This window comes from Thalassophryne amazonica, chromosome 17, assembly GCF_902500255.1.
Source record: "Thalassophryne amazonica chromosome 17, fThaAma1.1, whole genome shotgun sequence".
Lineage (NCBI taxonomy): Eukaryota > Metazoa > Chordata > Actinopteri > Batrachoidiformes > Batrachoididae > Thalassophryne > Thalassophryne amazonica.
The window spans coordinates 60,737,729-60,760,185 of record NC_047119.1 but is presented as its reverse complement, the minus strand read 5'-3'; the positions used below and the strand labels follow the sequence as shown (position 1 = coordinate 60,760,185).

Sequence of the window (22,457 nt, the reverse complement as noted above, 5' to 3'; positions counted from 1 at the left end):
CCATCATTAACACCTAAACAGAAAATAACAAGGTTACAATGGGCTAAGGAAAAGCAATCGTGGACTGTGGATGACTGGATGAAAGTCATATTCAGTGATGAATCTCGAATCTGCATTGGGCAAGGTCATGATGCTGGAACTTTTGTTTGGTGCCGTTCTAATGAGATTTATAAAGATGACTGCCTGAAGAGAACATGTAAATTTCCACAGTCATTGATGATATGGGGCTGCATGTCAGGTAAAGGCACTGGGGAGATGGCTGTCATTACATCATCAATAAATGCACAAGTTTACGTTGATATTTTGTACACTTTTCTTATCCCATCAACTGAAAGGATGTTTGGGGATGATGAAATAATTTTTCAAGATGATAATGCATCTTGCCATAGAGCAAAAACTGTGAAAACATTCCTTGCAAAAAGACACATAGGGTCAATGTCATGGCCTGCAAATAGTCTAGATCTTAATCCAATTGAAAATCTTTGGTGGAAGTTGAAGAAAATGGTCCATGACAAGGCTCCAACCTGCAAAGCTGATCTGGCAACAGCAATCAGAGAAAGTTGGAGCCAGACTGATGAAGAGTACTGTTTGTCACTCATTAAGTCCATGCCTCAGAGACTGCAAGCTGTTATAAAAGCCAGAGGTGGTGCAACAAAATACTAGTGATGTGTTGGAGCGTTCTTTTGTTTTTCATGATTCCATAATTTTTTCCTCAGAATTGAGTGAGTCCATATTTTTTTCCCCTCTTTGAGGTTTTTGTTGTCTGGAATCCGGGATAAGTGGGAGGTGATAGCTTTGTTGGTGAAGGTGAAGTTTTCATTGCAGTCTCTGAATCAAACCCGCCCTGGGGTGGGTAATTGGCTAGTAAACCAAGATTAAGTTGTACCAGAAAGAGTATAGAGAAGGAAAGGAAGGGCTCATGATCCAAAGTATACACATCGTCTGTCTAATCTAATCTCTTTTCACTGACTGAAGACAAAACAGTATACGTTGTCTGTAGGGATTTAAAAAAGAAAAAAGTGTTTTCAGGCTGACAGGACCATTTTTTGTAGTATTTATGAGGTTTTAGTGGCAGTGTGAAAGCATCTGATTCCTGAACAGAGCGACTGTCTACTCTGAATGAGCCTGTTAAGGCGGGAGAGAAAGTGAGAGCGCAACACAGAGAAGAGAGAGAGAGAGAGAGAGAGAGAGAGAGAGAGAGAGAGAGAGAGAGAGAGAGAGAGAGAGAGAGACCGCTGTGTGACATTCTCTGGAGTCTAGGATTAGCTGTGAGGTAAAGATCATTCAGAACAGGGATTGAAACTAGAGGTGGCAATCTGTCATTTCAGAAAGTGGTCAAATGAAGTCTAGCTGTGATATTCTGCCACTGATTTATTAAAAGTATAGGGCCACTAAGCTTTAAAACATTCAAGAATTTTTTTTGGAGCACTATAATTTTATTTATTATCCTTTAAATAGGGGGTTGATAATATGACATTGCCAATACAATCATAATTTGCATTGTCTAGAAAAAAGTAATAAAAATTTCCCCTGAAAGGTAAATTTTCAAAAGAACAGGCAGCCTTGAACTACTTATAACAGCTACAGTTCAGACCCATACAGTCGATAATAACATGGGGGTTATGCAGATTTGTGCAAGGAATTCTGGGAAGGACAAGGTTACAGAGTTGATGTCACTAGCTGGTCTCTTTCTGGTTGCTAATCCAACACGGTGGAAACTGCTCTGAAACCACTACGTTTGTGTGTAAGTCTAACATGTTTCTCATATATTACGTAAAAGCGAGAAATAAACACTTCTAAAACTAAAACGCTCTGTTCTTATAACCAGATAACACTTCTGAAGTGATTTACAAGACATCACATGGATGTCAGTGTGCACACTACGTGAGTGCGCATCACCTACGGTCAAAGGTAGCTTTTCAAAAGGTAATGCATCGGCACACAAATGCCCTTCTGCCATGGGTTAAAGCAATAAATTTTCATCTGACTGAATCATCTGACAAAAATCAATGCCAGCAATTCCCTAAAATGTGGCGTAGTGGGGGCACACACTCTTTTTTCCTCAATAAATACAATAAACACATTATACAGTATACAAATCAATTTTAAATAGCCTCTAGGGAGAGACAGACAAAGAACAAAAAGAATGCAAAACCTGAACATAAAGGTACATAAAAGGCTGGTGGGGGTGGGGTGTAGTCTTGATTCTGGGGGGTGTGGGGTGCCTCTCCCCCAGAACATTTTTTAAAGACCAAGTCAAATTTTGTGTATTCTGGTGAATTTTAAAAGGTATGAAGCCCTGTGAATCAAATAAAACTCACTTCAATCTATGAAGTAAAAACACTATTGATTATGGGGTCTGGGGGATCTCCCCCAGAAATTTTTTAAAAGAGCAAGTCAAATTTTGTATATTCTGGTGAATTTTAGTGGGTATGAAGCCCTCTGAAACAAAGAAAACTCACTTCAAACTGTCAAGTAAAAATCCTTTGTCTTCTGTAGTATTTTGATTTGTTCTAATCCAGTGAATGCACCAAATGGGTGCTGTGTTGCTGGCTGTACAGTCAATAAAATACAAAATTAGGGCCGAAAGCAACTGATAACATTGTTCTGCTGTGCACAAAGTAACACTGTCACCAGTTTTGAAAATGCATGCACACTGAGAAACTCAAAACTGGCTTATTCACATTTAATCTGTAAAATGCTCTCACTCATAAAACAAACTAGGGCTGCAACAAACGATTATTTTAGTAATCAATTAATCATTTTTTGTTGTTTGTTTGTTTTTTACTTACATGTGAGTTTTGCCATTATTTCTTGAAGTGAGTTATTATTAAAAGGCCTTTGTCATGCAACATCAACGTTTGAGCTTGTAATAAAGTTATGATGTTATATTCTCATCAAAAACATAACTTGTGTAATGTTTTGTTTTATTTTGCACATACATACATCACCGACACACCAGAGATTTCCATCAGGTTTCATCCGATTATGAGCATTTTAAGATGCCTACAGCAACTATTTCAACCACTGACAACATATTACAGCAAGAGTCCACAAAAGTATTTTAAAGGCCTGACTAAAGTGTAATATGTGATCTTTAATAAGTTATTTTCATGAAAAAAGACACAAATGTGCAGTTTACTGCATTTTATTTTTCTTGTGTAAAAACAGCTTAGATGTGGTTTGACTGAAACAAATTGTCATTAAACTTAAATAAAACAGCGATGAAGTGGAGTCACTAGGTGTTTACAGTTAACATTTATTTCTATATTTATTTATTTATGTTCATTGTTAGTTGGTTTTGCCTTTTCTGTTGTGTTTTGTTTTATCAGGTTCTTTTTGTCTGTTTCTCTAAAACTGTATTGCAGCAATATTAGTTATTATTACTTTTGTTGTTGTTTCTATTATTATTATTAATATATAAATAAAAATATTACAATTCCTAATACATTTTACTCTTTTACGACAACAAACACTAAGCCATTAATTATTTATTATACAGAAAACAAATGCACACAAATTGTGCTGAGATGCGAACAGCTTAATGCTAACTTTAACATTGAAAACGCCACAGACATGCTAACGCGTTAGCATCGGTCCCGTTTTTTAAGTTATAAAATACATCTATCAATTGTTTTAGAAGACCATAAAAGGTCAGTTTAATATAAAAAAGGGTAAATATTACTCACAGACGTATGCTCTTTAGGGTTTTAGCGGGAGAAAACTAAGATAAAGCAAAATAATACAACAAACCATCGAAGCAGTGAGACGGATCAATGCTTCATTGGTTCAAAGCAAAGCCACATCCCGCTCTACTTGGGGAGTGTCTGCCAATGTTCCCACGAAGACAAGGAGGAGAAAGACCGCGGCTCATGGCAGCAGTAAACAGAGCGGAGAGGAGTGAAAATTCACACAGTCCCTTCCTCCGCAGTCCACGCTGACATTGCTGCTAATTTGATTAGCGCAGAATGGGATGTTGCTTTGACAGTGAGACTATCATATTTCGGCCCCAAAACACGCATGACACCACGTGCGCACGCATATGTGTGGTTAAATTTTCCAAATGATTCAAATCCGTCGTGGTGACAGAGAACTTTAACCCACGCCTTCTGCAGACGGCGTTAATAAGAAAACATTTGTTATGGAATTTGCCCCATTTAAATAAAACGAGCTGTAATTTTAAACAACAATTATAAAATAAATAGAATTATAATGCTGGGATTTCAGTAGAAAATATATTTTATCAGTTCAGTGAAATCTGATACCTTTAATATAAACATGATGAGAAGCAGAGTTGGACGGGCCCACGGGTTCAAATCTGGAAAAGCATCTCAAGACAGGAAACTCAATATTTGATGATGTCCATCTTTCCAGACTTCAGATAGTCTTTGACTACACAGAATTAACACTCCATAAATTTATAAATATGATAGTTTGTCCAATCACTTTTGGTCTCTAACAATGGAGGGACTGTACATATAAATGGCTAAAATTCTTTCATGTTCAATGTGACATTTTTGTTAAAGCCTTTGGATTAAAGCCATAAATCCACACTCCAATCACATCTAGATTGACTCTGAAAATGAAGCGCTTACAATTAAACTTTAATTCCTTTATCAATAAATTCTACTTGTCCTGTTGGTTTCAATAATGGAAGAATCCAGGGCCAATTTTTATTTATTAACCAGAGGCTTGCCTCTGAAAGATATGCAGATTTGTAGTATCTAATCATGCTTTTCCTACTGTGTAAAGGCCTGAATTTTAAAATATTGATTTGAATATTGAAAGCTTAAAATGCATAAATAAAATAAAGATACCATGGCTATTTTGAATCCAGCTCCACGTGGGCCCAGCATGTTGCCGAGCGGTATCCTGCAGTCCTCCAGGATGATGCTGGCAGTGGATGAAGCTCTGATACCCAGCTTATCTTCCTTTTGACCCAGCGACAGTCCTGGGTGTGGCATTGGGATCAAAAACGCACTGATACCCTACGAAAATGGAAAATACAACATACATATACATACAACAGCCAAAGGTGAAGGAGGCTTTAGAATCTTACAGTCCCATCCAACAATACACTAACTACTGCTTCCGTTTGAACACCATGGCTGAACCTTGTGTTTGAGTTTCTTGTCTGTGGTCGCGAACACAACAGTGGCCGAGGCTTCCCAGGCGTTAGTGATCCAGGCTTTGGTTCCATTCAGCACCCACTTATCTCCTTCCTGATGTGCAAGTGTGGACGCTGCACCAGCATCGCTGCCATTCCCTAAAATTCAACTGTATCTTATTAAAGCTGCACCATGCAAAACGTTTGTCAGTAAATGTGACCTGCAGAATGACTGAAACGCATTCACATCCTAGAATCTTCTCCCCCAAAACACATGTGAAAGCTGATAAGCAGCCTAAGAGCCAGAGGAATTTGAGAGCTCGTACTTTATTTTCTCTGCAGATTAATCTGGCCCCCTTTGTTTTCCACTCAGTGGATTTTCCTTGGATCAACCTCAACCGTTCATCTGACATGTTGGGTCAGGCTTTATGCAAGGATACCGGTTGTTAAGTTCCATAAGTACACCTAATCTATGCGATCTGTGCTGTTGGATCTCGGAACAAATCAGGGGAGTGACCAGAACTAGAAATCACTGCCATGCAGTTTAGGTTTTTACGATGAGACACAAATCCACAGTGGACGTTGCCAACTTTTATTTACTGCAGTTGGAGACGAGCAGTCGCTATCGCCATTTACAAATCGACTGTACTTCTACATTGTACGGTGCATCTTCAGCTCTACCTCATTAACTCTGAAATCTATAGTTGAGAGACCACTTAGATTATTTAAAATGGGAAGATTTTGATTGTTTCTTTTCTTATTTTCTGACTGTTGAAAAACATTCATCTGTCATTCCAGTAAAAGTCATGTCATAGATGAAAGTGTTGAACTTGTTGAGACGATTGCTTATCTCGGCAGTGATGCTCATGTCTCTGGGTCTTCAGCCTTTGAGATTAAGAGACACTTGGGAAGAGCTGTGTCTGGCCATGCTGATACCTTTTAGGAGAACAAAAGTCTACATCTTTAAGGTTCTGGTGCTTCCTGTCCGACTGGACTGTGCTGTATTGTTGGGGCACTTGGAAACTATAAAATCGGGTGATGACTGGGTGCCTTTGGTTTCCTTCAGAGGATCCTTTGGTACGGCAACACCTCAGCCATCAACACTGATGACCCAACACTAAGGCACGCAAGTGTTGGGTCATCAGTGTTGAGCACCCAACACCGAGGACCCCAACAGCTGGAGAAGGCCAAGGGGATGCCCACATTTCACCTGGCCGCAGCAAATAAATGGCTGCATACAATAGGTAGACCGGTTGTCGACCTTTGGTGGTTGCTATGCAGGACCCAAGATGGCTCCATAGTGTGGTGGATGTGGTGAGGACACCCTCACAGTTGGCCTGTAATTATTGCCCTTTCATTACATTACTTTTAATAATTAGTTCAGATTTAATTCTGCTAAAATCATTAAGTATATCTCATTGAGGTTTATGTATATTTAATTTTTTTTAATTAAAAAACACTCACCAGCATTCTTGTCCAACATAGTATCTCTGATGATTTTCAAATTTTCAGGTGATACCCAGTTGCCTATATGGCAATATATGCATGTTGTGTAAGACTTTAATATGCAATTATTGCTGCAGATTAAAAAATAAATAAAAAAAATAAAAACAATCATCACAGAGGTGGGGGGGGGGGGATATGTTAAACAAGAATATTCTGTACTTTGCAATCTCAATTTGATGTCAGATTTTAAAATTTATTTAAATCTGCCTACATTGGCCAAAATATGATAGTCACTATTCATCACAATAAATTATTAATAAAACTCTGGTAAAAAAAAATAAATAAAAACATTAATGACATGAGATGCCCTGAATGCATCACAAAGGCATTCAGCTATCATACCTTAAAAAACAGTCCTGGCTGAGTCACAGCGCTCTTTCATTAACTAAGTAATGTTATTAACATTAGTAGAAGCTTGTTTGTGTATCTCAACTCATTGCTTGGGAGATTAACACATTTATTTGATTTGATTATTGGAGGTCCAGCCAATTCCATCCAGAGATATTTTGCCCTCCATCAGTTGGTAACACCCCTTAGAAATCAAACGTGAACTTAGAGGTTACACATGAATAACAATAATAATATTTATTATATAATTCTCATTAACCTGGCTACGCCAAGCTAGCAGAAAAAGGTTAGCAACATGGGAACAGTACAATTTAATGAACGATTTTTAGTGCTGAGATAATCCCAAAGTATTACAGCAATTTGATGACGCAAAATGGTGACAGGTGGATGATTTTCAAGACAGTAATGTTACCACAATACATTTGTAAAGTCCTACCAGTTTAGCCTGTCAGAATGACATTTTAAGTTTTATGTTGTCAATGCAAATCCAATCACGACAGGAACATGGACAGAGGTAGGCAGGGTGAAGGAGAAGGATGGTGGTGGAGAGGTAGAGAGAGTTTTTAGGAATCTGACGAACAGGTATGGACTTAAACCAGTCTGAGAATGTTCCAAAGAACTGGACGAGCTACAAACAATAAAACTACTGTAATCAGTCATGACTAATGATTTTCTTTAAATCAAGAAAATGACAACAAACTCATGAATCACAACAGTTGCAGAACCTGAGTCGAGTGTTAAACGGTTTTAAATAAACTGAATTTTTGAAGTGAATGCGAGTATGAGTATGTGAAGTCTGGTATTTACCGGGCTCACTGAGGGCAAAACAGCCGACCTTCTTCCCTGTGGTGAAAGGTGTAATCCACTGGGCTTTTTGTTCTTCTGTTCCAAACTTTAATATGGGCCCGATGTAGAGAGACTAAGAGCACAAAAAATGTCATGCTAACATTTCAAGGATTTAAATTCATACAGACGGAGATCTTTATAAAGTATACTCACATTGTTAACAGAGACAACAACGCTGGTGCTGGCACAGCCTCGACTTATTTCCTCCATTGCCAGACTGTAAGCCAGGTAATCCATCCCCGTGCCACCGAGCTCCTCTGGTACTTCCATCGCCATCACTCCCATCGCACCCAACTCTTTAATCTGGATGAGCAGAGAGAATTCACGAAATGTCACATATCCAACATGTTAAAGCCACTGAAATGAGAAGTCTTGTGTTAAAATGTTGTTTATAGGTGAAGGTGCACCATATAGGTGACCGTACTAGACTGTGATAGAGATCCTAACCAAAACCCGCTCTTGTGTCTGTCTTGTGTCTGGCATATTTGTCTTGAAGGGACAAATAATGTTTTTTTTTAAAGAAGATGGAGTTATAGTAGAAGCAAGTCCTATAGTACGCAGACACTGAGGCCCACTACACCACTGGTTATCACCAGATAACGTAGTACGACAGAACGCCAGTCCATGACGTTACGACTAAAACACCTCTGTCCAGTGACCTCATGATGCCAGGAAAAATCTTCCCAGACGTCTCTCCATCTCAAGAGCTGAGGATCCAGGGTACAAAGGTGTGAATATCACTGCTGAGACCAGTGAAACTTTCTGCCACATAAACATACATTTTTAAAGCCGAGTCCAAGAAGAGACCAAACACATGGAGCTTAGTAATAATGATGCCAACCCCAGACATTCAGAATCCTCACTTCAGTTTGACGCTGCAAAGAAGCATGACAATAACGGCGCATGTGTTCAATAAGTACTCGCAGGGATAAGATGTGGCTGATTATTGACTTCTTCGGTATGAAGTCTGACTGCTCTGGCTTTGGCATCCCTTCACTGGCTTCCTCTCCCAGTGAGATCAGATTTTAAGGTTCTGCTACTAACCTATAAAATTATTCATGGACTGGCACCTCCCTACCTAGCTGACCTAATAAACCTTACGTACCGGCCCGGGCTTTACGTTCTCAGGGTACAGGACTACTTTGTGTCCCTAAGGTGAATAAGAAGTCTGCGGGTCACAGAGCTTTATCTTATCGTGCCCCTGTTCTGTGGAATGGTCTCCCTGCGTCAATAAAACAGTCAGATTCTGTGGAGATTTTCAAGTCCAGACTTAAGACACACTTATTTTACCTTTCATATGGCTAGCATACTGGTACAGTTTTGTTTTACGCTTTTTACTCTTTTAATTCATTTATTAGTAATTGGAGCGGGCTGCAGCCTCAACTTTACCTAAATTCTGGGTCTTTTAGTGAAGTTTAGGGCTAGTGGCCGGCGATCACTTTAGTATTTCTCTGTTTTTCTTGTTGTTTAATGCTGGCAAATTATACAGTATTTTTTGTCTTTCTGAAGCCTGATTCTGTTTTTTCTCTCTGTTTAAGGTGCAGCTCCATCCAGAGATGGGAGTTGTATTTGTGTTGGCGACCCTCCTGTCCTGTGCGCCAATAGCATTTCTTGTATATTCGTCCGTGAATTGTTCTGTGAATTGTTCTGTAATTTATGTTTGTAGCATGGCCCAAGCACCCCTTTGAGTCTGGTCTGCTTGAGGTTTCTTCCTCAGAGGGAGTTTTTCCTTACCACTGTTGCTCTGGGGGTTGGTAAGGTTAGACCTTACCTGTGTGAAGCGCTTTGAGGCATCTCTGTTGTGATTTGGCGCTATATAAATGAAAATAAATTGAACTGAAAAAAACTGCTCTGGTTGCTAAGCACCAAGTAACTAGGAGTCAATCCTGTTAAGAAGGATCCTTGCAGGCAAGAGACAGTCAATGTGGCCGCCATCTTCTGTAGGTAATTATGTCCATGGTTCCACCAAAAACAACAATAACAGACACTGCATCTCAGTCTTAAATCACTATTGTCCATTAAATCAGTCATCTTCACATTTCATCTCAGACAAAAAATTTCTTCTGTAGATTGAAGAAGAAGAAAGTCTGATATACGGCCTGAGGCCCATTGGTGTTCAAGTTTATTCCTAGATTCTGGAGCGTGAAGCCTTTCTTCATCTGAGTGCACATTACTTCTGATTTGTTTTTTTGTAATTTATGTGCCCCTTTCTGGTGAGTTATGCTAATTTGTGCTGTGTTATACACTATACATTTTCAGCTGTCTCAGATGAAAGGTTAGCATTGTGAAAGAAACATGGTGGCTGTGCTTCTAAAGCGGTGGTCTCAACACACTTGTGTTGTGACAAGGTTGTTTTTGTATGTTTTATTTTATTTTGTGTGGGTTTTAAAATTTTATTCTGTTGTTTCTCGTTCCTTAAGGTATTGACCTATTTGAAGGAAATTCAATAAACAGCTAGGTGATCCACATCACACTATTTGAGAGCACGGTTGTTGTCACACTTCCACCCAAAGACAGCCTGGGAGAAAAAACACTACCAGACAATGTTTGAAATTCTACAACCCACATCTAGAAATACAGCATAAAATGACACAAATGAAGCGATTTTTGTTTTATTGGCAGAAAAGCATAGGGAAGGTGCATAGCTGAGTGAAGCGTTTCATCGTCATTTCAATAATTTTTTTTTTAAGCTGCAAGTAATTTGTTTCTAAAAAGTGCACAGGGAACTTATTACTAAACAGCTGATAAAAGAAGTCACCCTCACCAGAAACATATAGTCTGTCCAATCTGCTCCCATAAATGTGCTTTGTTGTTTGACTGCCTGACTGGAATGTTGACTTGTGACTTGACTAGCTTTTCTTTCCTACCATCAAGTCAGTCTCGTTTCCAGCGGCAAAAATCATCGAACGAACTATAAGATGCCACATTGTAATATGACCTATTCCATAATGCAGTGCATGCTCAGACCTCCAACAACTGACTTTATCACAATGCAGGACTGTTTATTTTGGTCTACAATCAAGAGCAGTGGTTCCCAGACTTTTTCTGCAGGGCTCCTCTTTGTCCCGCCCACCTCCCCACCCCACTCAAATACACACGTACATCTTTTGCATCCAAACTCCACTGAAATTAATTTAAACACTATAATTTATCTAAAACTACAACTTTCTGCTGAACAAAAAAAAAAAAAAAAAAAATGAAGTGACAAATCTGTTGTAGGGGCCACTGAAGAGGAGGTACTGCTGGCCCACCACCACCAGATGGCGCCCTGCTTGGAGTGCGGGCTCCAAGCACGAGAGGGCGTTGGACCTACTGGGAGTGACAGCTGTCACACATCATCAACACCAGCTGTCACTCATCAACCACATCCTCCATAAAAGCCGGACTGCAACTCCACCTCCCCGCCGAGAAATCAGCTACCATTCAGGTAACCTTCTCTGCTGTGATTTTTATGAGAATGAATATTGTTCTGTGTGCAGCCGTTTTCCTGTGGTGACAGTCTGAAGCTGGATTGGCAGATAGTGTGAGCGCGACGTCTTCACCTCACACTCCTTCCAGGGAAGTGACTGACAGGAGCTGCACGGGTGATTCTGTGTCTGGAGGTGGAGGTTTTCCCTCCTGGAGGAATTAAGCTCTGTAAGATTGCTGGGTGTATATACACCCACCCACCATTAACTGTTTTTGTTTCTGCCAGCAGTACCAGGTCTGACTGCTGAAGACAGTGGCCACCTGGGGCGCAGGGCTTGGCGGCTCCGGTGTTCTTCAGATCCGTTGGCGGTGGAAACTGTGTGGGATCCGGCTCTTCTCTTGCCAGACATCTTCTATCTTCGAGCCTGCCCACACGTCACCTTGTGTATGATTGACGATCCACATTCTCTGTCATTGTCTGTCTTTCGTTGTGCGATTCACAACATTAAATTGTTACTTTTTGGCTTATCCATTGTCTGTTCATTAACGCCCCCTGTTGTGGGTCCGTGTCACGACACCTTCCCAACAAAATCACCTTTGCAGTGGAATTATTAAAAATTACAAGCATTATGTAGCTTATATGTTTGAAATTTATTACCCACAAACTTATTGATGTTCTGCTGGCACTGCTCAAGCATAATCATCATCAGTGTTGCAAGATACAGCTGTCAAGGTTGCTTAAGGCACCTTGACACTTGCACAAATTTGATCCGCGCACAGGCACACAATTTTGTGTGCCAATGCATAAGCGCGTTGTAAACTGTTGTAAACGGTGCATGAACTGTGGAGGGCTGTGTGCCAGTGTGCAAAGAAACCTTTGAAATGTTAAAAATTTTTGGCACACATTAATTTCATGTATTCATATAGTGAAACATTGCATGTTAATGCACGCAGGGCATCTGGAGTATTATGACAAGATGTTACATCTAGAGTAAACATAAATGTACAGTTATATTATCTAACTCATAAGAAGGAGTGAAAATGCAACTTTTGTCCTAATCCATTACACCATACACACACACACACACACACACACACACACATATATATATATATATATATATATATATATATATATATATATACGCAGAGTAAATAATTACCTTTGACACAAGATTCCAAATGCGTTCTCCACCACACGACACACACGAGACAACCTGTAGCTGTAGATAATTTCTCTGTGATTCTGGGAGCGATGAGAGAATGGTTTCTTCAGACAAGTGTCAAGTGGGATGCATTGGCAGGACAAATTTCTCGGCAGTGCAGGGATCAAATTCGTGCAAGTGTCAAGATCCCTTTAGTGTATCATAAAAAGCAATGCAGCTGAAGCATACGTACATTCATTTCTACAGCAACAAACCGTTTGCATTAAACCAAATTCATTTGCCTTTTTACTGATTAGAAATGTGTGTACAAACTTTTGGCCTGACTGTGTGTATATTATGTATATATCTTCTTGTCTTTCGGCTGTTCCCGTTAGGGGTCGCCACAGCAGATCAATTGTTTCCATCTCATCCTGTACTCTGTATCTTCCTCTGTCCCACCAACCACCTGCATGTCCTCCCTCAGCACATCCATAAACCTCCTCTTTGGCCTCCCTCTTCTCCTCCTGCCTGGTGGCTCCATCCTCAGCATCCTTCTCCCTATATACCCTGGGTCCCTCCTCTGCACATGTCCAAACCATCTCAATCTCGCCTCTCTGACTTTGTCTCCTAACCGTCCGTCCCACCTGAGTTGTCCCTCTGATATGTTCATTCCTAATCCTGTCCATTCTTGTCACTCCCAAAGGGAATCTCAACATCTTCAGCTCTGCCTCCTGTCTTTTTGTTAGTGCCACCGTCTCTAAACCGTACAACACAGCTGGTCTCACTACTGTCTTGTAAAATTTCCCCTTCATTCTTGCTAATATTCTTAGGTCACAAATCACTCATGCCACTTTCTCCACCCACTCCACACTGCCTGCACTCTCTTCTTCACCTCTCTACCACACTCTCCATTACTTTGAACAGTTGGCCCCCAAATATTTAAACTCATCTACTTTCACCACTTCTACTCCTTGTAACTGCACTATTCCACTGGGCTCCCTCCCATTCATACACATGTACTCAGTCTTGCTTCTACTGACTTTCATTCCCCTTCTCTCCAGAGCATATCTCCACCTCTCCAGACTAGACTCAACTTGCTCTCTACTCTCACTACAGATCACAATGTCATCTGCAAACATCATAGTCCATGGGGACTCCTGTCTGATCTCATCCGTCAACCTGTCCATCACCACTGCAAACAAGAAAGGACTCAAAGCTGATCCTTGGTGTAATTCCACCTCCACCTTGAATGAGTCTGTCATTCCAACTGCGCATCTCACCGCTGTCACACTATTCTTGTACATGTCCTGCACTATCCTAACATACTTCTCTGCCACTCAAGATTTCCTCATACAGTACCACAGCTCTTCTCTTGACACCCTATCATAAGCTTTTTCTAGGTCCACAAACACACAATGTAACTCTTTCTGGTCTTCTCTGTACTTCTCCAACAGTATTCTCAGAGCAAACATTGCATCTGTAGTACTCTTTCTCGGCATGAAACCATATTGCTGCTCACAGATCTTCACCTGTTTTCTAAGCCTATAGCTTCTACTACTCTTTCCCATAACTTCATGCTGTGGCTGATCAACTTTATGCCTCTGTAGTTACTACAGCTCTGCACATCACCTTTGTTCTTGAAAATAGGAACCAGCACACTTCGTCTCCACTCCTCAGGCATCCTCTCACTTTCCAAGATTTTATTAAACAATCTGGTTAGAAACTCTACTGCCATTTCTCCTAGACATTTCCATGCCTCCACTGAAAGGCACCGTTGTCTTCGATGGATCAACACCAGATACCTTCAACATACGGAGCAGAGTGAAACAGGGTTGTATACTGGCCCCCACCCTGTTTGCGATCTACTTCGCTGTGATGCTAAAATATGCATTCTGAATTGCAACCCAAGAAATCTATCTCCGAACAAGTACAAATGGAAAACTTTTCCATGGAAAACATCTCCAGACTACGAGCAAAGACTAAAGTCCAGCTGAGAACCCTGCGTGACTTCCACTTTGCAGACGACGCAGCAGTAACCGCCCACTCAGGTGAAGACCTTCAGCAGCTCATGAACCACTTCAGCAATGCCTGCTGAGACTTCAGGCTCACTATCATCCTGAAGAAAACACAAGTCATGGGACAGGATGCTGACACTCCCCCAACCATCAGCATCAATGACCATAAACTGAATGTTGTCCATGATTTTGTGTATTTGGGATCAACAATATCAGACTCCCTCTCGCTTGACACAGACTTCAGACAACTTTATTGATCCCAAAAAAAGGGCAATTACGTTTACACTCCAATTACCTCAGACAAGATACAGCAATTAATCCACAATTATTACTTGTTTACCGTAATAATGGCTCACATCAAAATTAAAGACAACACATATACATTTGACATTGTTTATGTGCACTGAACTTGAAGCAGTCCGTCATCTGAATTGAGGCAAAGTGGGTGAAGGTCGCAGCAGGAGGGGCCTGCGCCGCCCAGCCTGGGGGTTGAAGGCTGCAGCAATAAAAACCTCGCTGCCTTCGAGGTGGCAAGGAGAAAGCCAGGATGAGGGGAGTGGAGAGACACGGGGGGGAGGGGGGGTTGATAGGGATGGAGACATGCGTCGTGTGCAGATGAGTTAAATTTCTGTCAATTTCTGTCCATGTGTGTGTAAAGTCTGACAGTTTCTGTCCGTGTGTGTGTAAAGTCTGATGTTGCTAGGCAACAGCAGACTGGAGGGGGGGGATAGATGAGAAGGGAGAAGGGGGAGCCGAAGTCCTTCACCAAGGCCATAGATCCTTCTGGGGGAAGAGCAGGGAATTTGGCCTTCAGGAACCAATAAGGCTGCCATGTTGATGTTTGGCGGAGAGATACAGAATTCTATTTACTGCACCCCTGACCGTTGAGAGTCCAAATCTATGAAGAATATTCTCCGGTCCTCAGCAGTACAATCCTTTGCAATGTAGTGATTTGCTCCGAGATTGAATCCATTTTGCGTTTGAGTTCAAGAGTTCACGCAGTCTGAGATTGCACAGCATTGCCCAACTCATTAATCATGATGGACTGATGATGGGACAAAATTCTGGAAGCAGCCGTCTTGCTAACATTCCTATGGGTCAGGGCAGCGCACAAACCAATCAGCACCAAACCTCCCACCATAAAAGCGAATACAAATTAATCCTCAACGTCTTCCACAGAGAGTGGAGCCACATGTCACACTCCATTCTCCCAGGCGTCGAGAGCATAGCCCGCTGGGTAGGTTCCATCAGGGTATGCAGGGTCCCCCAACCCTGATCTCTTTGGTGAAAACAAATGGTGTCAATGGCGTTGAGTGACCAGCTGATCAATTCCATAATTAATCCAAATCATATTTTGAAGAATTCACAGTCTGGTGAAGCTGAGACTTTGAAGGTCAGAGCAGAGATAGAGAGCAGAAAGGAGGAGAGGAGAGGGGAGGAATGCGACCGTCCTTGTCAGAGTCCCAAGCAGAGCTCAACAAGCACATTGGCAAGGCAGCTACCACCATGTCCAGACTGACAAAGACAGCCTGGAACAATAGCAAGCTGACCGAGCACGCAAAGATCCAGATTTACAGACCCTGCGTTGTGAGCACCCTCCTGTATGGCAGTGAGACCTGGACCTTGCATGCCCGACAGGAAAGGATGCTCAACGCCTTCCACATGCGGTGCCTCAGACGCATCCTGAACATCACCTGGTAGGACAAGGTTCCAAACACTGTTCTGGAAAGAGCGGGAAGCACCAGCATGTACGTGTTGCTGAAACAAAGATGGCTGCGCTGGCTTGGCCATGTTGTGCGCATAGATGATGGTCGGATGCCTAAAGACCTCCTGTACGGAGAACTTGTGCAGGTAAAATGTCCCACAGGCAGACCTCAGCTACGCTCAAAAGACATGTGCAAAAGGGACCTAAAAGCCTTGAGCATCGACCAGAACAACTGGGAAAAAACAGCTCTAGAATGGTCAGCCTGGAGACAGACTGTGCACAAAGGTCTCTTTAGGTTTGAAGAGACACTGGCTCAGCAGCATGAGGAAAAGAGAGCAAGAAGCCCAAGCAGACAGACCAGCGACAGACTTCATCTGTGCTCTCTGCCGGAGGGACTGTCATTCCCGCATTGGCCTGTCCAGCCACACCTGACGTTACCAGAGTCAACACCCAGAGCACAACTCTATAGTCTCTCGAGACTGAAGGATGCCTAGCATACAGACACACACGCTCCGCATCCGGAAAGTATTCACAGCGCTGCACTTTTTTCACATTTTGTTATGTTACAGCCTTATTCGAAAATGGAGAAAGTTCTTTTTTTTTTCTCTCAACACTTTACTCACAACACCCCATAATGACAACATGAAAAAGTTTTTTTTGTTTGTTTTTTTACAAATTTATTAAAAGTATTTCCTCCAAACATGACGCCTGGCATTCACACCAAAGAGTTCAATTTCTGTCTCATCAGACCAGAGAATTTTGTTTCTCATGATCAAAAATCTAAAACTTTTTTATATTGTCATTATGGGGTATTGTGTGTAGGGCTGGGCAATATTGACCTTAGCCTTTATCACAATAAATTTTACAATGTATCACGAAAACAATAAAAATAACGATAATTATATTTAAGAGCCTGGTAAAAAAATAAAAAAAATAAAAAAGTTGAACCATGTAAATAAATACACTCGTATCTAAATGTAAAGTGCATTTATTTATGCAAAACATGACCAGTACAAAGTAAGCAGTGCAAAATGAGCAACATGTAAAATACTAAACGTTCTGTAAACTTAAATTTAACAGTTTCCAACTGTTAGAAAGGTGCAAAACAAGCAATATGTAAATCATGCTGAACCTTCTAAACATGAACTTAGCATGAGTTTCAAAAAGTTATGGCATGGTTTAAAGACTTTTGGTTGAGAAAACCAACATATTAAAAATACACTACTCACAAAAAGTTATGGATATTCTGCTTTCATTCTAAATTTCAGATAAATTTTAAAATGCACTAAAATCTTTACAGATTGACTTAATGTGCATTCAAAGTTCAAAAAAGGAATTTAGAATGAAAGCATAATATCCCCAACATTTGTGAGTAATGTATATACATTTTATTATATTTTACTTAATTTTCAATGTAATTAATTTGTTTTGTAATTGTTTGAAGAAAAACAAATGACATATAACAAAGCTAAAAGCAGTAAAAGGTGCAGTTGAGGGGGGAAAAAAGCACACTTACCGATGGCACTGTGCAGCGAGTGTCCAAAGCAAGCAAGTCTCATCCACTCGTTCAGGGCTGCAGCTTTCACATTAGATCCACTGTCCGTGGTTATGCACACTTGTTTCTTCTCGTCCAGCTCCCATTCATTAAGAAACGCCTTTAACTCGTTTGAGATGTTTTCACCTGTGTGATCTCCAGGAAAAAAAACTTGTTTGGAGACAGGAGGATTTTAGAGTCCAGTCACTGGTTATGTAGTGAACGGTGAGGCTGATGTATGGTTCAGTCACTCGACTAGTCCACAAATCTGTCGTCGAGGCAAAAAACTCCACTGTAGTCATCTTTGCTTTTAGTTTTTCGTGACATTCTTGATATAATGTAGGAATGGCGGTTTTTGAGAAATATTTTAGTGAAGGCATTATGTATCTGGGCTCAAATTTGCGGAGGAGGCGATTAAATCCTTCCTTTTCAACAAAGTAAATAGGCACCATGTCTTTGTCCAAATAATAAGTCACAGCATCAATTGGTTCTTGCCACTGTTTACTTTTCTTGTCGTAAGGAATGCTGTGAGCAAATGCATTTTGTATTTTTGACTGAGAAAGTTTTGACTTATCTGGTTCTGTCTCTCGCTTCTTGATGCACTCTTCGTATTCAATTTTGTGATTGTGTTTGAGATTGTAAAAAATTTGTCTTGTTTCCTCCTTTTGCGTTCACCGTAGCTTTACAAACTTTACATATTACTGTCTCTTGCTCCACGTCTGCTTTGTAGAAACCAAAATAGTTCCAAATGACGGAGGTACCTCCCCGTTTAGCAACAATCTCATCGTCTGCTGTCTCCGCGTCTCCCAAGCCTTCAGCCATGCTTGTTTTTGTCTCTTTTGTCATCTTTTCTGCCCCGCTCTGCTACACCTTTGGCTCTGTGACGTCAGTAAGGTGTGCCGCGCGGTTGCACAAAGCATCTCAACCCTGCCGCTCTTTTTTTTAAGTTTTATTTTCTTACCGGTGAGATGAAATTTCTTACCGGTAGAATTATTATTACCAGTATACCGGTATAAAAAAATTACAGCCCAACCCTAATTGTGTGTAGAATTTTGAGGGAAAAAATTAATTTCACACATTTTGGAATAAGGCTGTAACATAAAATGAGGAAAAACTGTGATCCACATACACGTGTGATCTTTATCCAAAGGTTGTTGTAAGAGTGAGTACCTGTTTGTTAGGGTAGGAATGCTCTCTGTCTAGTTTTGCAGCTATCGGAGCAAGTTCTCTGTTGGCGTAGTCTCTGCATGTCTGTCTTAGAATCTGATGCGTCTCTGGTAACTCTGCCAGCTGAGACAGAAGCCGACAACTCCTCATACACAAGCTGAGGGCTGAGTGACAGAAAAAAAAAATTGTTAATATTCACTGAACATCTTTAAAAGAAGAAAATTTTGTGTGTGGTCACAGCAGTGAGACAAACAAATAAAACAAATGCTTCACTAGATAGCTCATCCATCGGTAAACTTGGACGCAACCATTTTTGACAATAATTCACTTATGGTGTGATGTGTCATAATTGAGACATCACAATCACTTGTAGACGTAATTATAGCAAGCTTTAAGAAACCTGAAAAAAATCACCAAAAAAATCAACATAAAACCTTTCATTCTACAGAATGCTGTAAATAAACAGTTATGTATCATTACAGTTGTCACAGAATCCTGTGTGCTCCTGTGATGTCATTGTGCTGCTGTCATTGAGATAAAATCTCTCCTCAAAAAAACTGAGAAGCAAAAACAAAGAGGACACAGAGAAACTATTTGCTTATCTTTCATTTCACCTGTCCTGTCTTTATAAACAGGACGAAAACAGCCATAATGAACAACATCTTTTGGAGAAATCACAACCTGATTAGAAGGGTATATCACATGCACTATCCATCAGAAACAGACTTGGTGTGTATTTGAAGTGAAGGAGAGTGAAATATGCTTTAAAAAACTGTTTAACAATATGTCAGCTTTTATTGATATTGGGTATATTTAGATGAAATAGAGTGAGATATGACAACTGCTAAAGGATCAGTACATCTCAAATCACCTGGCAGGTCCCAGGTCACCCTCTCAGGGTCTTCTGAAAAGATCTGCAGATGCTCCTCTACCACAGATATGTAAAAACTCAAAATATAAGGTCTGTATCTCAAATAGTGTTGAAGCCACAGCCCCTGTACATTGCTGTAGGATCGCTAAAACTCTGACCAATATAAGCCTGGCGGTCCGCTCTCAAAAACCAATCAGATGCCTTCATGTCTAGTTCTTCCAGCTCGCGTCACAAGGCTCAACGGCCCCCTCTGTCCCTCCTTCCTCAGAGGGAATACAGCCGAAACTACCACTTCCACCGGATTTTGCCATGTCGTATTAATCAATTTCTCTGCAAACTGGCCCTTGAAAACGGCTGTAATCACTTCCTGAATCACAGAGGAATGCTCCAGCTTCAGCTGTTCACACGCACAAGCCTAACAAGCTGCAGAAAGCATTTTGAACCGTCTAAAAAGGTAATTGTCATGTTTACCTTGTCATGGCTTGGTAAAACAGTTGGGTGTTCTTACCTTCTTGTGTGCAGCTGTTAAATATGTTTATAACAGATTTAACATCTTGTTATAATCATTCAGACAAGCTGCGCTCTGATGTGATCCGCTGACGTCACCACTCGCTCTGTTCACTACTTCTTTACTCCACTTGGCGAGCTGAAATGTTCAAAAAATCTTTCATGCATAAATGTCGTGCTACGTGGCGTGATCTAATCGCCAACATGATGTGCAGCTCAAGTGGAGTAAAGAAGTGAACAGAGCAAGTAGTAGAACAAAGAACGGCATCCAACTGGGATCACAGCAGACAGGATCATCCCGACGATGTGCGTGCTACTGTATGAATTTAAGACATGCTTGAATCAGGGGGCCTTTAGTCAGCTCTCCACTGCCCTGCTGAGTCCCACAGACAGATGCACGTTCAAGATTATGGGGGTGTGGCTTTGGACAAGACACTGACAGGGTAGGGGGGAGGGGGTGGAACCTAGAGGAGGTACTACTTTCAAATCTTCCTAGCTCTTTTGCTAGCTCTCCAGGACTACCAACTCTAGCTTTAAGTGCGCATGAAGCAGGAATTGTATACAAACCGTATAATTTCCTAGCTGCTTCCAATGCCTCGTACACCTGTTGCTACAACTATTTGTGCACACCAGCGGCTCACAGACAGAGTGTGCGCTATGCGAGGCCATCGAAACCTCTCACGGCAGGTGTCGGACAAATTCCAGGTGACACGCATGAACATCTGACACCGCTTGCATGGCACTTAGAAAATGTGGAGTGTGGCTTTGGTGTGTGTGCTAAAAACTGACAGGAGGTGTGGCTGCACACTAAAGCAGCTGTCATTCTGGACATCCCAGGTGGACAGTACTGTGTTTGGACAGACATGGACTAACAACTGGCCACTGTGACACACGTGTCTGCTGTCATCAAGTGGACATAAATAAAAACATATATCATTGTGGTGACGGGCTGCAGTGAGCGCGCATGCACAGCGTGCACCTGGACAGGCTGCTCCCCAGTTGAAACGGACTGTCAGATCATAATACACAGCAGGCAATCTGTCATATCACCCACGTGACCGCTGTTCCACATGACGCGGTGTCCTGCAGTGCGCCATCCACAAGACAAGCATGTCGGCAGGACACGCGCACGGGCTGGCAGGATAAGCGCCAGCAGATGTGGACATGAATGAGACAAGAGAACTGCTTGTCATTCATGTTATTTCATGACTGTGCGTCAGTGACCATGGGTCATCTACAGAGGAACAGACAGATCATATTTGTATTGCCCACTTGATGAGAGTGATTTAATACAGTGCGATGTTTTTATATGGTGCGTCATTTTAATTTTTTTTAATACATCCATGTGCTTCCTGATATGAGGCAGTTTCCAGCATCTGTCACAGGATAGCAATGGTAGCTCACTGGTAAAGTTTCCGACTGACAAGCAGAGCTTTTGTAAGGCGTGGGTTCAAATCCCGTGGGTGGCATGTATTTTTATTTTCTGCTGGCAAAAGCTGCTGGGAACAGCTGCTGTCTTCTCGCGTGCATTTCAGGAGTGCCAGAACAAATTTAATACATATGCTCGATTTTTAATTCTTAAAAAATTGCCTGTTTTCACATCCTCATTTGGCCATGTGGTCAGATGAATAACAAAATATTTTCACCATGTACATATCTGCAGATGATATGATCAAAATTTCTGTTGTTACTGGCCTTCCTTCTGGAGTTATCATTTTTTACTTTTTTGTATATGAATTCAGGTGTTCGAGTTGTCATGTTGGACCATACAGTAAGAATTATTACAGTACAGTACAATTACAAAATGTGCAATGGTTTTCATTATGACTTTATTGTTAGCATCATATCATAGGACCTTGATTCAGTAAATCTGAATAAAAGGTTATCAAGGGCGAACAAAATAATTTGCATTTGCTGATTATCTAATCATTTAGAATCAGGTAATACAGCTACAAGTTGAACGGGTCACTGATACATGTAAGTACTTGTCGCACTCAATCTGATGTTAGCAAAAGGTACATGATCTTGGGTTAGTATTAAATCATTCATCATTTATGCTGTGGTGAATATATACAAGTAATAGCTCATCATCACCTGTGGTGTTTGTGACCTTTAATAAATGTTGTGAACTGGATAAAAATTGTTGGGTTTTTTTATTGTTTGTAACTAAAATATGAGTGAAACTTGTGCTGTGAAAAGTCTATTTGGCAGCTCTCAAACCTACATTTCACTTGAAGAAATAATTTAATTTAATAACTTCACCTCCATCAAACATTTACAAGTATTAAATATGGAAAA

The 22,457-nt window shown here is 40.9% G+C and overlaps 1 protein-coding gene across 2 annotated transcripts in view; it reads right to left on the bottom strand.

Moving 5' to 3' along the window:
- Positions 1-22,457, bottom strand: part of acads (acyl-CoA dehydrogenase short chain) — a 56,020-nt gene that overhangs the window by 14,859 nt on the left and 18,704 nt on the right. The window contains exons 2-6 of one of the 2 annotated variants that reach the window (XM_034193074.1): positions 18,785-18,945; positions 7,961-8,110; positions 7,769-7,880; positions 5,115-5,266; positions 4,818-4,988 (exon numbers count right to left, since the gene is read on the bottom strand). In XM_034193074.1, the coding sequence (XP_034048965.1) occupies positions 4,818-4,988; positions 5,115-5,266; positions 7,769-7,880; positions 7,961-8,110; positions 18,785-18,945 (746 nt within the window). Of the gene's footprint in view, positions 1-4,817; positions 4,989-5,114; positions 5,267-7,768; positions 7,881-7,960; positions 8,111-17,596; positions 18,438-18,784; positions 18,946-22,457 lie in introns of those variants that run through there. The other variant, XM_034193075.1, reaches the window with a different exon arrangement.